Consider the following 20174-nt stretch of genomic DNA (forward strand, 5'->3'; position numbering starts at 1 on the left):
AAACTTACACCACACACACGAATACAAACACAAACCACAAACTTACACCGCATGCACAAATACAAACACAAACCACAAACTTACACCACATACACAAATACAAACACCAACCACAAACTTACACCGCATACACAAATACAAACACAAACCACAAACTTACACCGCATACACAAATACAAACACCAACCACAAACTTACACCACGTACACAAATACAAACACCAACCACAAACTTACACCACATACACAAATACAAACACAAACCACAAACTTACACCGCGTACACAAATACAAACACCAACCACAAACTTACACCACATACACAAATACAAACACCAATCCCAAACTTACACCACGTACACAAATACAAACACCAATCACAAACTTACACCACATACAAATACAAACACAAACCACAAACTTACACCGCATACACAAATACAAACACCAACCACAAACTTACACCACACACACGAATACAAACACCAACCATAAACTTACACCACATACACAAATACAAACACAAACCAAAAACTTACACCACATACACAAATACAAACACCAACCACAAACTTACACCACGTACACAAATACAAACACCAACCACAAACTTACACCACATACACAAATACAAACACAAACCACAAACTTACACCGCGTACACAAATACAAACACCAACCACAAACTTACACCACGTACACAAATACAAACACCAATCCCAAACTTACACCACGTACACAAATACAAACACCAATCACAAACTTACACCACATACAAATACAAACACAAACCACAAACTTACACCGCATACACAAATACAAACACCAACCACAAACTTACACCACACACACGAATACAAACACCAACCATAAACTTACACCACATACACAAATACAAACACAAACCAAAAACTTACACCACATACACAAATACAAACACCAACCAAAAACTTACACCACATACACAAATACAAACATAAACCACAAACTTACACCACATACACAAATACAAACACCAACCACAAACTTACACCGCATACACAAATACAAACACGGCCACAAACTTACACCGCATACACAAATACAAACACAAACCACAAACTTACACCACACACACGAATACAAACACAAACCATAAACTTACACAGCATACACAAATACAAACACAAACCACAAACTTACACCGCATACACAAATACAAACACAAACCACAAACTTACACCACTCACACGAATACAAACACAAACCACAAACTTACACCGCATACACAAATACAAACAGCAACCACAAACTTACACCACATACACAAATACAAACACCAATCCCAAACTTACACCACGTACACAAATACAAACACCAATCACAAACTTACACCACATACACAAAGACAAACACCAATCACAAATTTACACCACATACAAAAATACAAACACCAACCACAAACTTTCACCACATACACAAATACAAACACCAACCACAAACTTTCACCACATACACAAATACAAACACCAACCACAAACTTTCACCACATACACAAATACAAACACCAACCACAAACTTACACCACGTACACAAATACAAACACCACAAACAAACCATAACCTCATCGACATTGCTGTACCTTTAAATGATGGCATTACCGCCTTGGAACAATCAGTGAAACAAGAGCCAACTTTAACTGGAGTCTACTGAGGGATGAAACTAGTAAGCATAGCCATAACATAACCCTCATTTATTAATAACAACTTAAGCGTGAACTTGAAAACAATGAAGCACTCACCAACTTAAAAATAATGAAGAAGAATAAGAGGCAGAAGGTACGGGTCTAAAAGACACTTGACGAGGGGCACACAGTACGGGTCCAAAAACACTGGGCACAAGGTACGGCTCCAAAAGACACTGGACGAGAGGCACAAGGTACGGGTCCAAAAGACACTGGGCGAGAGGCACAAGGTACGGGTCCAAAATACACTGGACGAGAGGCACAAGGTACGGGTCTAAAAGATACTGGACGAGAGGCACAAGGTACGGGTCCAAAAGACACTGGGCGAGAGGCACAAGGTACGGGTCTAAAAGACACTGGACGAGAGGCACAAGGTACTGGTCTAAAAGATACTGGACGAGAGGCACAAGGTACGGGTCTAAAAGACACTGGACGAGAGGCACAAGGTACGGGTCTAAAAGATACTGGACGAGAGGCACAAGGTACGGGTCCAAAAGGCACTGGACGAGAGACACAAGGTACGGGTCCAAAATACACTGGACGAGAGGCACAACGTACGGGTCCAAAAGACACTGGACGAGAGGCACAAGGTACGGGTCTAAAATACACTGGACGAGAGGCACAAGGTACGGGTCTAAAAGATACTGGACGAGAGGCACAAGGTACGGATCCAAACGACACTGGACGAGAGGCCCAAGGTACGGGTCCAAAAGACACTAGACGAGAGGCCCAAGGTACGGGTCCAAAAGACACTGGACGAGAGGCACAGGGTACGGATCCAAAAGACAATGGACGAGAGGCACAAAGTATGGGTCCAAAAGACACTGGGCGAGAGGCCCAAGGTACGGGTCTAAAAGATACTGGACGAGAGGCACAAGGTGTGTGTCCAAAAACCACTGGACGAGAGGCACAAGGTACGGGTCCAAAAGACACTGGACGAGAGGCACAAGGAACATGTCCAAAAGGCACTGGACGAGAGACACAAGGTACGGGTCCAAAAGGCACTGGACGAGAGACACAAGGTACGGGTCCAAAAGACACTGGACGAGAGGCACAAGGTACGGGTCCAAAAACCACTGGACGAGAGACACAAGGTACGGGTCTAAAAGACACTGGACGAGAGGCACAAGGTACGGGTCCAAAATATACTGGACGGGAGGCACAAGGTACGGTTCCAAAATACACTGGACGAGAGGCACAAGGTACGGGTCTAAAAGACACTGGGCGAGAGGCACAAGGTACGGGTCTAAAAGATACTGGACGAGAGGCACAAGGTACGGCTCCAAAAGACACTGGGCGAGAGGCACAAGGTACTGGTCCAAAAGACACTGGACGAGAGGCACAAGGTACGGTTCCAAGATACACTGGACGAGAGGCACAAGGTACGGGTCTAAAAGACACTGGATGAGAGGCACAAGGTACGGGTCCAAAAGACACTGGACGAGAGGCACAAGGTACGGTTCCAAAATACACTGGACGAGAGGCACAAGGTACGGGTTTAAAAGACGCTGGGCGAGAGGCACAAGGTACGGGTCTAAAAGATACTGGACGAGAGGCACAAGGTACGGCTCCAAAAGACACTGGGCGAAAGGCACAAGGTACGGGTCCAAAAGACACTGGACGACAGGCACAAGGCTCGGGTCCAAAAGACACTGGGCGAGAGGCACAAGACGTTCAAACACCACACACGGACCACGAGGTCCTTGCTGACCTAAGGATGGGAACTGGATCGTTATATTTTAATTGTTTGCTGTCAATGACCGTTTTCATTTGTTTACAGAGCTACTTTTCAAAACTGTGTAAATGATATGAGTCATTAACGGTCATGGTAGTTATTCTGCCTTGGGGTTCCTTGCCTGTAATTTGATAGATTAACACCAACTAAAATCACGACAATTCCAACTTAAGCCACAAACGTTACTGTTCAGTGTTCATCCAACATGTAACACAGTCGATAGCAGCGACTACTCTAACTGATTTATACAACCCTTACAGCGAGTACCCTGTCTGATTTATCCAACCCTAGCAGCAAATACCTTGTCTGATATATCCAACCATAGCAGCGTATTCTTCACATCATCGGTTACCCACAAATGATTCATTCCGTTTGTCTCCATTCACCAGAGAATAATGGAGTGGGTCTTACGTGGATATCGGACGATGCATATCAGCAATAATTTGGCTGCTGTTTTTTCATGAAAAAAATACAAATGCTACTTACATGACTATAACTGGTTTGCAGGGGTTTCTGTCTTTATGATGAACGCATTGAATTCGTTACAAAATATGAAACTATACACGTCGCTCAAATTACTGATAAAGCTTCAACTGACTCCCGACAATGACACGCTTAGATAATAATAATAACCCAAACAGGTTGTGGTTTCTTTGATAAAGTACCCTAAAAGTTCATTTGTCTGTGCTTTGACGGCTGATATATATATAGTTTTAACTTTTATCTTGTTTAAAATGTAGGAATTTTGAATTGATAGCTGTTTTGGCGTTGTTTGAAAGACCCCAAACCTGCCGGCAAAACATGAAGCAAGCGATTCGGTAACCAGATGAGCTAAATATATGTGTAGTGTATTATGCGGTGACAACACTATCCATCAGACATGTGTGGTTGTTAGCCGTCTTTAGAGTCATCGCTTTATAACGTATGCTAGTGCACCAACATATCACACATATTGTCAAGTTTGTTTCAATGCACGTCGGTGTATATAACATCATATAACTCGTGGGGCTAATGCCAGAATTAACAAGCGACATTGAAATATAGAAGCTTTTGGTTCATTGTGGCATTGATACCAGCACACATGTTGATGCCCTGTCGTCTCCCATCTACTCCTGACGTTGTTCTAAGTACATGTATATGCAAATTGACAAGATAAGGCATTGTTCGTAATACTTAAGTATAGGGAACATATTGAACTAAATAGCATTAAAGCTGCACTCTCACAGATTTACCATTTTTTACAACTTTTTTATTTTTTGTCTTGAAAAGAGCAAGTTTTTGCGTAAATATCTGCAAACCAATAATAAAAGAATGCTGACAAAAATCAGATCGTACATTTTCATATTTCCGTGCGAAAATTAATGTTTGTGGCCTAAACCGTAACTCACGGTTTAAGAAAAAAATCATAAAAAATCAATTTTTGAACTTAAATACAAAGATCTGCGATCTAAAGTTTTGTCAGCAGTCTTATTTAACTGTTTTTCATGGATTTTTGCTAAAATTGGCTCTTTCCAAGACAAAAAATAAAAGAGTTCTCAAAACGTTCAATATGTGAGAGTGCAGCTTTAAAAGAACGAAGCATAAAAACGCTTCGGACTCATTTTAACCTGATTACACATCTATTATAAATTAGTGTTCATAACGTATTTTATAAATATGCAATTATCTAGGGACGAACAAATCGGTAATTATAGACATATGATCCTTACCTTGTGAACGTATGTTACACAGTAGGATCATAGCGACACAGTAGGACCATAACGACAGCGTCACGATATAATATTGTTTTTGAAGATAGGTTTGATCTTCTTCGTCAGAAATAAAACTTGACTGCTTTACTGACCGCTCAAAGGCGATACCTAACAATCCTTGTTAAACATACCTATTTTTATATAGTTTATATGCACTGTGCTGTTTGTGGAGTTTTGTGCTGTAGTTCCGAGTTTTTTGTTTGTGATTTTTTGTTTTTGTGTTCTATGTCTTTGGCTTTTACCCTGTGCCATTAAATAGGGTTTATGTTTTGCCTACTGAGCTTGGTTCTGTGGTTTTTCACATAAATACTGACTACGTCGTTAAATAGCAGTTTGAAGTCTCTAGGTTAAGGTTTTGGTGTCGAAGATTTGCTTATTTGACATGAGTCATCGTGTATATAAGAGGTTCATCTGTATCATTAACATCTTATAAGATTGTTAAAGGTATGTCCTGCGCACATTGATGTATAAATTTACACCCTGCGTATCCTGGCAGTGAGGTGACAATGAAAATTTTGAAAGGGGGAATTTACCGTAACCGGTGGATGGGGTATGCAAATGTTTAAAGAATATTTGAACGCAAAGGACGATTGTTAAGTTACAACGAGTAATTACATCTCGAACTTTACACTATATGGAGCAGGGACAGAGGGACCATCATCTGTTAAACTGTGCCGATCGGGCACAATGATTATTACCTAGATCCAGACTGTAGCATTGTAACTTAGTCTTTCCAAAGGGTGACTTAGATTATTGAAACTAATCATGGCGCGCGATTGCCTTTATATTAGCCAGTGTACATGCGTTAACTATTCGTTTAGAAGACACAAATCAGAATCCAACTTGCATAGTAGTTTTCAGTGCGTAGTGGCGCACGAGATCCTTTGTATTAGCCAGTGCGCATGCGTTAGCTATTCGTTTAGAAGACACAAATCAGAATCCAACTTGCTTAGTGTTCAGTGCGTAATGGCGCACGACAGCCTTTGTATTAGCAAGTGCGCATGCATAAACTTCTAAATAGCTCACTTAATAAAAAAACACATTTAATGACTGAATAGAAATTCGGCGGTTATTTTCGCTTCTTAACGGAAATTTGGCGGTTGTTTATTTGCTTAATGGTGTTTTGGTAGTCAACGCTTTTCTAAAATATTAATTGTGAATTTTTCCGGCACTTCAATTGGACGATGCAAGTGCCTAAACCCTAATGATATTTTATTGACACTTAAAAATCAAGGGAAACTCAAACTATATTTTTCAATTTCTTGGTTAATTCTTTTTATGATATTTTTTTCACAATGGCACCTCACTTTAACTTTTCATGTGCAACTGGACGTATTTTGAACAGTATATTTTGGATCTGAGATAACGTTTATGAAAATGCAGAATTTTGAATGTATTCGGCGTTAAGACGTGGACAAGAGATCTGTACAATTATGACCGGTTCGTATTATTACTATGCCAAAACCTGTTTAGTAGTATTTCTAATTAACTTAAGATTTTCTGCAGCGCATGCAGTCGGCAGACTTAATGTTTCGTCATATAAAAATAGATTCTAACATAAAAACGCAAAAAGCCGCTTTACATGTACGGGCGATTGCGCATGGGCGAATTGATAAATAACTCGCTCTTGATTAAAAGAATGTTGCTATATTCTTTAACATTTTATGACCAAATTGCTAAAAATGCTGTTTTCAGGATTCGGACCATTGATATGGCTGTCGATTGCCGCTTGTCTTCAAGAAGCGAGTATGTTTTTCATTCGTTTTGACAAGGATTTTAAAGTTTCATTTTTTTATCGCCAACAGTTGTAATAGTCTAGGATTGTTAAGTGAACAAATAATAGAAGAAAAAAGATCAGTCAGCCAAGAAAAAATATTATTTTTAAGGATTAAGACGATTAGAGAAAACGCCAACAAATAGCATCATGTAGAACATCAAAAGGGAAAATTCGCATTTGCTTGCCGTGAACTGCTTACTGCTACATGGAAAATAATGAAACTGAGTTTGTCAAACAATTGAATTAAAGGACACGCTTGAAATTATATTCAGAAAATTTGTTTAATTCCATTATCGGAAACGATAGACCGAATATAATAGTGTAAATCAGGAACTGTGTCCTAAATATAAGTATAACATGGCATACGCCTAGGCCGCTAACGTTACGCCGGTAGTGGGTCACAAGCTAAAGTCAAGCTACTTATCAGCTACACAGCTAAAGTTACAACGGTAGTGCGTCAGTGGGCTAAATACACGCTCCAATCAGCCAGGGCGCTAACGTTACGCCGATTTTAGGCCAGTGGGTTAAATACAAGCTCCAATCAGCTAAGACGCTAACGTTACGTCGGTAATGTGTAAGGTGGCTAATCTAACACTACTAATCAGCAACACGTCACTTCTTTTGTACCAAGCCGCTCACATCAAGTCGTTATACAGTCTTGCTATTTATCTTACGTCGCCTTTTTTACAAGGTCGCTAACGACATGAACGTCATGGGTCACCGGCGGCCTTTATGCATCGTGATACAAGACGAAAACGTGCGCGACGTTTATCTGCCAGGCTGCTTATTTCTAATTACACCGCTTAATTTAACCCCGGTTCGGTCCAGGCCACTTACAACATTGTACGTAGGCAACATGCTGCTAAACTGTCGCATATATGGTGCCAGGTCTCTGCATTTAAGAAGTCATGATATGGGCCCAAATTTTCACTCCGCTTTTCACGCCGCTTGTCCGCTTTACTTTGCAATTGTCATGGGTACATGCCCCTTTCTCCTCCTGGCTACATCGTCAGTTCGTTAATGCATATAATTTTACACCGCCAACATAAGGCGTGATCGAGTGCCAAGCACCAAGCCTGAACACAAGGTCACTAACTGTGTGTGCTAGGAAACCAGGCCGCTTACATTACTCTGATCAAGTGGCCGACACATTGCTAAAACACAAGGTCACTAACTGTATGTCTTAGGATACCAGGCCGCTAATATTACTCTGATCAAGTTGCATGCACATTGATAGAACATAAGGCCACAAACTATATATGTTAGAATACCATGCCGCATATATTACTCTGATCAAGTGGCAGGCATATTGATAGAACACAAGGACACTAACTGTATATGCTTGGCTACCAGGCCGCTAATATTACTCTGATTAAACAGCCGGGACACTGATATAACAAAAGGGCACTAATAGTATGTTCTAGGACAACAGGCCGCTAACATTACTCTGATCAAGTGAAAGGCGCACTGATAGAACACAAGGGCAATAACTGTGTGTGCTAGACTGGTTACCATGCCGCTCATATTACACTGATCGAGTGTCAGGCACATTGCTAGAACACAAGGGCAATAACTGAATTGCTAAGCTACTAGATCGCTAACTTGACATAAATACATTACAGGCGCATTGGAATGTTTAAACTGCACTGCTGTCGCTGAACCGAATTTGTGCAACGACACTACAGTATGCGCTTCTGATGAGGTAAGTATTAGTATAAAGCACGTTTAAACACCTTCATACCTTGATATTTATATACTTTACGTGTTTGGTTATTTTTAAAGTTAATATTAATACAGTGGAATTTTCATACAAACAATATACATACATGCACGCGATTGAAAATTCATATGTGTGGTTATAAAGTATTATTGATGAAAACAATGGATTCGTTCCTTCTAGTCTTGTTATGTACAAGCGACACAGACATCACCTGTCACGCGATACCAGATGGGCTGCCAAAACAATGAGGTATTAGCGTACCAGCATTAGAATCACGCTACCATAATGGTCAACGATACGACAGATCATTATCTGAATTCGAACAAATTGGAAAAAGAACACGTGATATAAATAACTGATGTGTAATCATTATTTATATAGAAATAATTAAATATTTTTTGTGGCATTCATTTTACCATATCATCAATACTGTGTTTGTAAAAAAAATATTAGATCGTTCAAAGGGTTTAATTTTTAAGATAAGAAAATACCTTGCCCAGGAATTAGTCGTGTTTCCGATTTAACTTTTAAGTATGTCATGGTCTAAGCAAGCATTAATAGTTTTAAAATACTCAAAAATCACCTCAGTTATGGGTACATGACATTGACCTTAAACAGAACATAACTCGTATACTTTGTTATGGATTGCATTTCCACACCTTCAGTGCGTACCGTAATAAATGAGTTATAGTACGTTTTATAACAGTTGTGCACAAGCAGCAATCTGCATGGAGGAGCAGATGTCGTCGGACGGGCCTTAAATCTTCGCCAAATGACCGGCTGCCACGAATGCTGCTTGACTGACGAATGCAATGGAAGACTTTGTGATCACGAAAAACGTAATTACAATCAAACTCAAAGGAAAAACCAAGAAGGAATTCAATTGTCATGGCATTATTTTCCGGCAACTTGAATTTCATGACACGCCTCCAAACCTTAAGTCATGTCGCACTAACCATATGATCCATAAACGACGGCAAACTGAAGAACTAAGCATACTCCTGTGTTTTAAGTTTTAAATTTTATTTTTTTAAATGAATGTTAGCAATTCATTGAAATGTTAATGCCATAAACTAAATCATTTTAATCTAAAAACACTACTTACGCAGGTTCTTTTACTGAAAGATATACATTCATGTAACCTCTGACGTTTGATTTGCGAATGATCTCATTTTTCGAACCTTAACCCTACACGTGTTCCATAAAGACCTGCTGTCCACAAAATGAATGATGCTGTACCTGTTTCCAGCAACCGCATGCATTGACTCGGTGACCGTGGACTGCGCACTTCTAAATTCACTGCTGAATCTATGCTCGGATGTGGATCACGCAAAGACGATATGTCCAAAGTATTGTGGACTTTGCAATCTTGGTACTGTTAAATATTACTTTAGAAGTTAATTTTATTTATTTATTTCAATGAGTGACGTCACAAAAAATAGTATTCTGAATCGTTAAAGGGAATAGAAAATTTCTGCACATGCCGATTCTGAACCTTGAAATTATGCTGCTGTTCATGCATTCTGGCTTCGCATTCCAGTATAACTGCAATCATGCGTGCTTTAATGTGAGCGAAATCGTGTATAAATTATCAAATATACTGAGTCTTGAAAACTAGTCTGCCGTGCTATGGGAAGCAGAGCGATGAAATCAAAACGTAGCTATTTGCTATAAAGAGAATAATGTGGTGAATGCCTCTGTTTATATCACAAGTTGATGGAAACTGGGCTGACTGGTCTAGCTGGGGTCAATGTGACGTCACATGCGAAAATGGGACACAATTGCGTACACGCACCTGCACTAATCCAGAACCGAAAAACGGCGGTACGGATTGTGTAGGTTCAGAGAATGAGAAAAAGGTCTGCGTCAGGGAACTATGCCCCGGTGAGCTTGAATATTTTATGCATTGGATTTTTTCACCACATAAATATCAGGACATACACAGTTGATCTAGCACATGTAAAGTAGTGGAAAATTTACCGTCTAGAAAGTCGAACTTTTTAACAAATGTTCATTGGTTTTGCTATTCACCAGTATAAGATGATATGTTAACCAGTTGATGGCGGATGGAGCGTTTGGAATCGTTGGAGTGCTTGTTCTGTGTCCTGTGATGCAGGACTTGCTACCCGTCAGAGGAATTGCAATAACCCTAAGCCGGATAGATGTGGTGACCACTGCTTCGGAGATCCATTTGAAGCAAGGATATGCATGCAAAGACCGTGTGCTGGTATGGGCAACAACTACTTTCGTAACAGGTTTTAAATAAATATTATCGGAACGTCATACCTATCAAAATGCTATAATACAACAGCCAAAGACAACCTTTGTCCTTACTACATCATATAAAAGAGCTCAGGTTCGATGTCATTCATTGCAAATCGGTGAATGCCTGCTTCGACCAGTAACAAGAATAGGCTAATTGTTATCATTGCAAAACAAAGAGAACAGGCTGAACACAAAAATTACGCCAATCTGATCGGATAATTACCTTTAACTAAGGCCACAACAAATTGATCATTTGTTCTACGGATTTTGCCCCAAAAAAGTAGGAGCGAGCGAGCGAAAAAAAAATTAAGATACTTTTTTTTAAATTTAAGGCAACTCAGAGGCGAGTGCAAGGCGAAAAATAAAATAAAAATTAAAAAGTTTATTTCTTACTAAATTTATCATGCAATATGTCAAGAAATGCTTTTTAATTGCAAACATAGGTTCTTAGTTTATATATAAATGAAAAGGTTTTGATTGTATCACATGTAAATCTGTCTCAATATATAACAAATGGCAACAAGATCCAGTGCTTTACTATTACTTAAGACACTGCCGATTAAATTGCGGGACAACACAATTGAAGCAGTATTAAACAAATCTGCAAATGTGGCACCGGTCATTATATTAGAGCAGGTGGTGGAATAAAGATGTTTCCCTTTCAAGACCTCGCCTTTACCACGAACCAATGGTTTATAGGTCCGTGCCTTGAAACAAAAAATCATGACACCCTCCATAGCTTCAATGCCCGTAAGAAACAGGCCACTTTAATAACAGGCCACTTTACTACAAATCGATCAAAGAAAACAAGTGGATAAGAACAAAGAATTGAGAAAATTAAAACAGTCATTTTACTTATAAAAGGTTTTATTTTCTGATTTTACTGATGTTATTTTTATACTGTGTATGTATGTGTAATGCACTAGTCAATTGTAACCACGACCCCCAAGGTCCGGGGAATAGCGGGGACTTTGACTTTCGGTCCAGCCAACCCCGGGTAAAACCAACGGCACTGCGGGGCCACCTGGAAGGTGAAAACACGGCCCATTTCACCGGCTATCTCCGTTATACCCCCGGTCCTGGTGGGGGGGGGGGGGCATGGTTACAATTGAATGGTGCATAAATACAGACTGTTTCTTAAGCATTTACAAGTCCTTCTATTTTTATCAATTACGAGTATAAAACTGAGAAATGCATTTTAGAATTTAAAAAATAACTCACGAAAACATGTTCATTTGTTGTAAGTCGAGTGTCCGTGTATTTTAATATAAGTTTTGCACTCAAAATCTGATTTAATTATTATTTAACAATAAATTTTGAGTACAAAACAATGAATTACTTAAAACACACATAAATAATTATTGCCTTCGACGCTGTGAAACTGTTGTTGTTTACTGAAGACTATAATCCATTGACTATGACACTGATTTTCAATTAAAAATGTGTATTTAACATTAACGAAAACTGAAAGTATCCTGCAAATAAATACCGGAAATAGATAACAACGGTGCGTCCTGCAAAATATTCCCGACAAAAAAGACTGTCAACAAATATCGGCTGTTTTGCGGTTACCCGGACCTGATTTTGTTCTGAACGAGGAAAGTTTGCTCGCGGAGAATGTAAAGCATGGAAATACCTTCAATAAAAGGCGAAGTCGACGTTGCAGGTTCAAATTTTAAGTAAAAAAACTTCAGAAAATAGAGGAAATTCAGAAGTAAAAAAAATAAATAATATGCGCGGCCAAATAGTAAGTGCGGGCGCAAAAAAAAAGTTTTTTTTATTTTTTTTTCGTTTTTCGAATTTTTGGTTCTTCAAATCCGACGAACAAATGATCAATTTGTTGTGGCCTAAACGGAAAAAAATACTGTTTTGGTTAACTTTCTGAAATAAAAAGGCAAATGATGTGTATTAAGTAACGTTAAATAAACTGCTGTTGAAGTATGCCTGATCCTCAGGACAGTGATGTAGGACAATGATGAACCTGAGTCTGACCCTCTTGACAGTGATGTAGGACAATGATGAATCTGAGTCTGACCCTCTTGACAGTGATGTAGGACAATAATGAATCTGAGTCTGACTCTCTTGACAGGGATGTAGGACAATAATGAATTTGAATCTGACCCTCTTTACAGTGTTGTAGGACAATGGTTAACCTGAGTCTGACTCTCTTGACAGTGATGTAGGACAATGATGAATCTCAGTCTGACTCTCTTGACAGTGATGTAGGACCATGATGAATCTGAGCCTGACTCTCTTTACAGTGATGTAGGACCATGATGAATCTGAGTCTGACTCTCTTGACAGGGAAGTAGGACAATGATTAACCTGAGTCTGACCCTCTTGACAGTGATGTAGGACAATGATTAACCTGAGTCTGACCATCTTTACAGTGATGTAGGACAATGATTAACCTGAGTCTGACACTCTTGACAGTGATGTAGGACAATGATTAACCTGAGTCTGACCCTCTTGACAGTGATGTAGGACAATGATGAACCTCAGTATGACCCTCTTGACAGTGATGTAGGACAATGATTAACCTGAGTCTGACCCTCTTGACAGTGATGTTGGACAATGATTAACCTGAGTCTGACTCTCTTGACAGTGATGTAGGACAATGATGAACCTCAGTATGACTCTCTTGACAGGGATGTAGGACAATGATTAACCTGAGTCTAACTCTCTTGACAGTGATGTTGGACAATGATTAACCTGAGTCTGACTCTCTTGACAGTGATGTAGGACAATGATGAACCTCAGTATGACTCTCTTGACAGGGATGTAGGACAATGATTAACCTGAGTCTGACTCTCTTGACAGTGATGTAGGACAATGATGAATTTGAGTCTGACCCTCTTGACAGTGATGTAGGACAATGATTAATCTGAGTCTGACTCTCTTGACAGGGATGTAGGACAATGATTAACCTGAGTCTGACCCTCTTGACAGTGATGTAGGACAATTATTAACCTGAGTCTGACCCTCTTTACAGTGTTGTAGGACAATGGTTAACCTGAGTCGGACCCTCTTGACAATGATGTAGGACAATGATGAACCTGAGTCTGACCCTCTTGACCGTGTTGAAGGACAATGATAAACCTGAGTCTGACGCTCTTTACCGTGTTGTAGGACAATGATAAACTTGAGTCTGACCCTCTTTACCGTGTTGTAGGACAATGATAAACCTGAGTCTGACGCTCTTTACAGGGATGTAGGACAATGATGAACCTGAGTTTGACCCTCTTTACAGTGTAGTAGGACAATGATAAACCTGAGTGAGACCCTCTTTACAGTGTAGTAGGACAATGATGAACCTTAGTCTGACCCTCTTTACAGTGTTGTAGGACAATGATAAATCTGAGTCTGACCCTCTTGACCGTGTTGTAGGACAATGATAAACCTGAGTCTGACGCTCTTTACCGTGTTGTAGGACAATGATAAACTTGAGTCTGACCCTCTTTACCGTGTTGTAGGACAATGATAAACCTGAGTCTGACGCTCTTTACAGGGATGTAGGACAATGATGAACCTGAGTTTGACCCTCTTTACAGTGTAGTAGGACAATGATAAACCTGAGTGAGACCCTCTTTACAGTGTAGTAGGACAATGATGAACCTTAGTCTGACCCTCTTTACAGTGTTGTAGGACAATGATAAATCTGAGTCTGACCCTCTTTACCGTGTTGTAGGACAATGATAAACCTGAGTCTGACCCTCTTTATCGTGTTGTAGGACAATGATAAACCTGAGTCTGATCCTCTTTACAGAGTCGTAGGACAATGATAAACCTGAGTCTGACCCTCTATACCGTGTTGTAGGACAATGATAAACCTGAGTCTGACGCTCTTTACAGAGTCGTAGAACAATGATAAACCTGAGTCCGACGCTCTGTACAGGGATGTAGGACAATGATGAACCTGAGTATGACCGTCTTGACAGTGATGTAGGACAATTATGAACCTGATTCTGACCCTCTTGACAGTGATGTAGGACAATGATTAATCTAAGTCTGACCCTCTTGACAGTGATGTAGGACAATGGTGAACCTGAGTCTGACCCTCTTGACAGTGATGTAGGACAATGATGAACCTGAGTCTGACCATTTTGACAGGGATGAAGGACAATGATGAACCTGAGACTGACCTTCTTGACAGAGTTTTAGGACAATGATAAACCTAAGTATGACCCTCTTTACCGTGTTGTAGGACAATGATAAACCTGAGTCTGACCCTCTTTACAGTGATGTAGGACAATGGTTAACCTGAGTCTGACCCTCTTGACAGTGATGTAGGACAATGATGAACCTGAGTCTGACTCTCTTGACAGAGTTTTCGGACAATGATAAACCTGAGTCTGACCCTCTTTACAGTGTTGTAGGACAATGATAAACCTGAGTCTGACCCTCTTTGCCGTGTTGTAGGACAATGATAAACCTGAGTCTGACCCTCTTTGCCGTGTTGTAGGACAATGATAAACCTGAGTCTGACCCTCTTTACCGTGTTGTAGGACAATGATAAACCTGAGTCTGACCCTCTTTACCGTGTTGTAGGACAATGATAAACCGGAGTCCGCCGCTCTTTACAGAGTCGTAGGACAATGATAAACCTGAATCTGACCCTCTTTACCGTGTTTTAAGACAATGATAAACCTGAGTCTGACCCTCTTTACCGTGTTGTAGGACAATGATGAACCGGAGTCTGCCGCTCTTTACAGAGTCGTAGGACAATGATAAACCTGAGTCTGACCCTCTTTACTGTGTTGTAGGACACTGATAAACCTGAGTCTGACGCTCATTACGGAGTCGTAGGACAATAATAAACCTGAGTCTGACGCTCTTTACAGGGATTTAGGACAATGATGGACCTGAGTCTGACCCTCTTGATAGTGTTGTACGACAATGATGGACCTGAGTCTAACCCTCTTGACGGTGATGTAGGATAATGATGAACCTGAGTCTGGCCCTCTTGACAGAGTTTTAGGACAATGATGAACCTGAGTCTGACCCTCTTTACCGTGTTTTAGGACAATGACAAACCTGAGTCTGATCCTCTTTACAGTGTTGTAGGACAATGATAAACCTGAGTCTGACCCTCTTTACCGTGTTGTAGGACAATGATAAACCTGAGTCTGACGTTCTTTACAGTGTTGTAGAACAATGATAAACCTGAGTCTGGCCCACTTTACCGTGTTGTAGGACAATGATTAACCGGAGTTTGACGCTCTTTACAGAGTCGTAGAACAATGATAAACCTGAGTCTGGCCCTCTTTACCGTGTTGTAGGACAATGATTAACCGGAGTTTGACGCTCTTTACAGAGTCGTAGAACAATGATCAACCTGAGTCTGACCCTCTTTACCGTGTTGTAGGACAATGATAAACCTGAGTCTGACGCTCTTTACAGAGTCGTAAGACAATGATAAACCTGAGTCTGACGCTCTTTACAGGGATGTAGGACAATGATAAACCTGAGTCTGACGCTCTTTACAGAGTCGTAAGACAATGATAAACCTGAGTCTGACGCTCTTTACAGGGATGTAGGGCAATGATGAACCTGGGTCTGACCCTCTTTACAGTGTAGTAGGACAATGATAAACCTGAGTCTGACCCTCTTTACAGTGTAGTAAGACAATGATGAACCTTAGTCTGAACCTCTTTACAGTGTTGTAGGACAATGATAAACCTGAGTCTCACGCTCTTTACAGAGTCGTAGGACAATGATAAACCTGAGTCTGACTCTCTTTACAGGGATGTAGGACAATGATGAACCTGAGTCTGACCCTCTTTGCAGTGTTGTAGAACAATGATAAACCTGAGTCTGACGATCTTGACTTTGTTGTAGGACAATGATAAACCTGAGTATGACCCTCTTGACAGTGATGTAGGACAATTATGAACCTGATTCTGACCCTCTTGACATTGATGTAGGACAATGATTAATCTAAGTCTGACCCACTTGACAGTGATGTAGGACAATGATGAACCTGAGTCTGACCCTCTTGACAGGGATGTAGGACAATGATGAACCTCAGTAAGACCCTTTTGACAGTGATTTAGGACAATGATTAACCTGAGTCTGACCCTCTTGACAGTGATGTAGGACAATGATGAATCTGAGTCTGACCCTCTTTACAGGGATGAAGGACAATGATGAACCTGAGTCTGACCCTCTTGACAGAGTTTTAGGACAATGATAAACCCGAGTCTGACCCTCCTTACCGTGTTGTAGGACAATGATAAACCTGAGTCTGACCCTCTTTACAGTGTTGTAGGACAATGATAAACCTGAATCTGACCCTCTTTACCGTGTTGTAGGACAATGATGAACCTGAATCTGACGATCTTGACAGTGTTGTAGGACAATGATAAACCTGAGTCTGACGATCTTGACAGTGTTGTAGGACAATGATAAACCTGAGTCTGACCCTCTTTACAGTGTTGTACGACAATGATGAACCTGAGTCTGACCCTCATGACAGTGTTTTAGGACAATGATAAACTTGAGTCTGACCCTCTTTACAGAGTCGTAGGACAATGATAAACCTGAGTCTGACCCTCTTTACAGTGTTGTACGACAATGATGAACCTGAGTCTGACCCTCTTGACAGTGTTGTAGGACAATGATGAACCTCAGACTGACACTCTTTACAGTGTTGTAGGACAATGATAAACCTGAGTCTGACCCTCTTGACAATGTTGTAGGACAATGATAAACCTGAGTCTGACCCTCTTTACAGTGTTGTACGACAATGATGAACCTGAGTCTGACCCTCTTGACAGTGTTGTAGGACAATGATAAACTTGAGTCTGACCCTCTTGAAAGTGTTGTTGGACAATGATTGACCTTAGTCTGACCCTCTTTACAGTGTAGTAGGACAATGATAAACCTGAGTCTGACCCTCTTGACAGTGTAGTAGGACAATGATAAACCTGATTCTGACCCTCTAGACAGTGTTGTAGGACAATGATAAACTTGAGTCTGACCCTCTTGAAAGTGTTGTTGGACAATGATTGACCTTAGTCTGATCCTCTTTACAGTGTTGTACGACAATGATAAACCTGAGTCTGACCCTCTTTACAGAGTCGTAGGACAATGATAAACCTGAGTCTGACTCTCTTGAAAGTGTTGTTGGACAATGATTGACCTTAGTCTGACCCTCTTGAAAGTGTAGTAGGACAATGATAAACCTGAGTCTGACCCTCTTTACAATGTTGTAGGCCAATGATAAACCTGAGTCTGACCCTCTTTACCGTGTTGTAGGACAATGATAAACCTGAGTCTGACCCTCTTTACAGTGTTGTAGAACAATGATGAACCTAAGTCTGACCCTCTTTACAGTGTTGTAGAACAATGATAAACCTAAGTCTGACGATCTTTACCGTGTTGTAGGACAATTTTGAACCTCCTGAAGTCAATTGTTCTGCTACATTTCACAGTTTAAACGACAGGGATCTGAAATCTTGGATTTGTTGGTAGTTGTTGTTTTGTCGATAAAATATCTATTAAGAATGTTTCTTATTCACCATTAAAATCAAGATCCTTTTACTAATTTGTAAATGAGTAATCTTCACCCCTATCTTATTTATGTAAGTCAACCATATATGCCTGTTAAGACGGTGGCTGGTCACAATGGTCGCCTTGGGGTGTATGTGAGGGAAGGCAACTTGCGCGAAACCGCAGCTGCAACAACCCTGAACCATCCATGTTCGGCAAGCAGTGTGCAGGATCAGATATGCAAACTAAACCATGCTCAGGTATTTCAAAATACAGGACCATTATCAGTTTTACTTTTCCAACACTACAGAAAAAAATAAACGCAAGGCTACGTTTTGGAAATGCTAAATTAGTGTTGAAAGTGAAAGTGTTGAATTAGAGACTTCCATTAAACAAAATATGGAGCAGGAATTTGTGTTGTTTTTCTGGCACAAAATTGTATCGAACGCATGTGCTGATGTGACTTTTATTTGTTTAATGTTTCTCAGAGTAGTTCTGCTGTTTTTTTTATTTCCAAAAATAAACCTTCAACTGCAACAAGCTACTTTTCAGATAATTGATCAAAAAGTGAAAATTTGAAACGATTATTTTGTTATAACCTTGTTTTTTTCACAGTTCAGTTATGGCAAGAACTATATCTGATATGGCTAAATAATTAACATTAATAATATGTCGATAAACTGGGTGATATGCAGAGTACGCGTTTTTGTTCATTGATCCTCGTATATTATAATGTATATAAACAATCCGTCAGCTCCTTTTCGATTACTTTCAGGTGGTTTGGTTTACTTTAATGCCCATGGCCACAGTCTGTTCCAGACAAATTACTTGACCTACCCTTCTGTTGTTGACAATCTCGGCCACGGTTATCAAAGCAACAACGGCTCCTTTGTCGCGCCTGTCGAAGGACAGTTCTTCTTTTCTGCTCAGATTTGTACAAGCAATGGACAAACCGTTAATGTCCAACTGAGACATGTTCCGTTGTCTGGGTCTGAACTAGCAATAGCTGGCAACAGAGCGCATGGCTCTGGGGACTACGATTGTGCTACTGCTTCTGCTCCAGTGCTCTTGCGTACAGGCGACCAAGTCAGAGTGTTCACGTCAGCGGCAGACAGAATCCCGTTATTCGATGATCCGACATCGTTCTGGACTTCATTCAGTGGGGTTTTAATTCAATAGACATATAACTAAGCAACTGAATTGATGCCGAGCGCATATATATCTGTAACGCTCGCGAATGAATTCAAGTTTTTTTTATATACCAACTTGTTGTATGAAATTGATATATCTTAACATTCTTCTTCCGGTTGATTTATATATATACAAACACAAGGATAAAGATGAATATTGCTTGCTAGTACACGAAACTAAACAGTTAAAACTAACAATAACATTTTTCGAACATTATCATAAGTCATTGTCTGTTTATCCATGCAGATTTTGGCCTTCGAAACATTGATATGATTGGTATTCAAGACATTTCGCTTGTTTACTTTGACTAGTTCTTTATTTCACTTTTTTTAAACGACGCTTTCGATGCTTTATGACGAAATATATGTATATAACATCCATGGAACAAAGTTTAGAAGTGAGCACCTACATAAGATAAACAGGGTGAAACAAAAAAAAACATTTCCTACATGTTTTGGTGTTATCGTAGTTGTTCACTTCAGGTATAATAAATAAAGTTAGATAAAGATAAAGTTTAATGTA

The 20174-nt window shown here is 40.0% G+C and overlaps 1 protein-coding gene across 1 annotated transcript; it reads left to right on the forward strand.

Moving 5' to 3' along the window:
* The first annotated feature begins 6601 nt into the window (after positions 1-6601).
* On the forward strand, positions 6602-20174 carry LOC128239955 (thrombospondin-2-like). The gene is made up of 10 exons (XM_052956419.1): positions 6602-6648; positions 6904-6954; positions 8608-8687; positions 8886-8954; positions 9412-9544; positions 9955-10077; positions 10419-10589; positions 10762-10932; positions 18581-18721; positions 19237-20174. The coding sequence occupies exons 1-10, from the start codon at positions 6642-6644 to the stop codon at positions 19638-19640; spliced, it is 1350 nt and encodes a 449-aa protein (XP_052812379.1). The 5' UTR covers positions 6602-6641; the 3' UTR covers positions 19641-20174.

Source organism: Mya arenaria, chromosome 7 (assembly GCF_026914265.1).
Source record: "Mya arenaria isolate MELC-2E11 chromosome 7, ASM2691426v1".
NCBI classification, from domain to species: Eukaryota; Metazoa; Mollusca; class Bivalvia; order Myida; family Myidae; genus Mya; species Mya arenaria.

Bases quoted from the DNA above. Each gene is read 5' to 3' on its own strand.
- LOC128239955 (XM_052956419.1), top strand. The intron at 10,078-10,418 runs GTACTGTTAAAT...TTATATCACAAG, and splicing joins TTGTGGACTTTGCAATCTTG to TTGATGGAAACTGGGCTGAC. The intron at 10,590-10,761 runs GTGAGCTTGAAT...TATGTTAACCAG, and splicing joins CGTCAGGGAACTATGCCCCG to TTGATGGCGGATGGAGCGTT.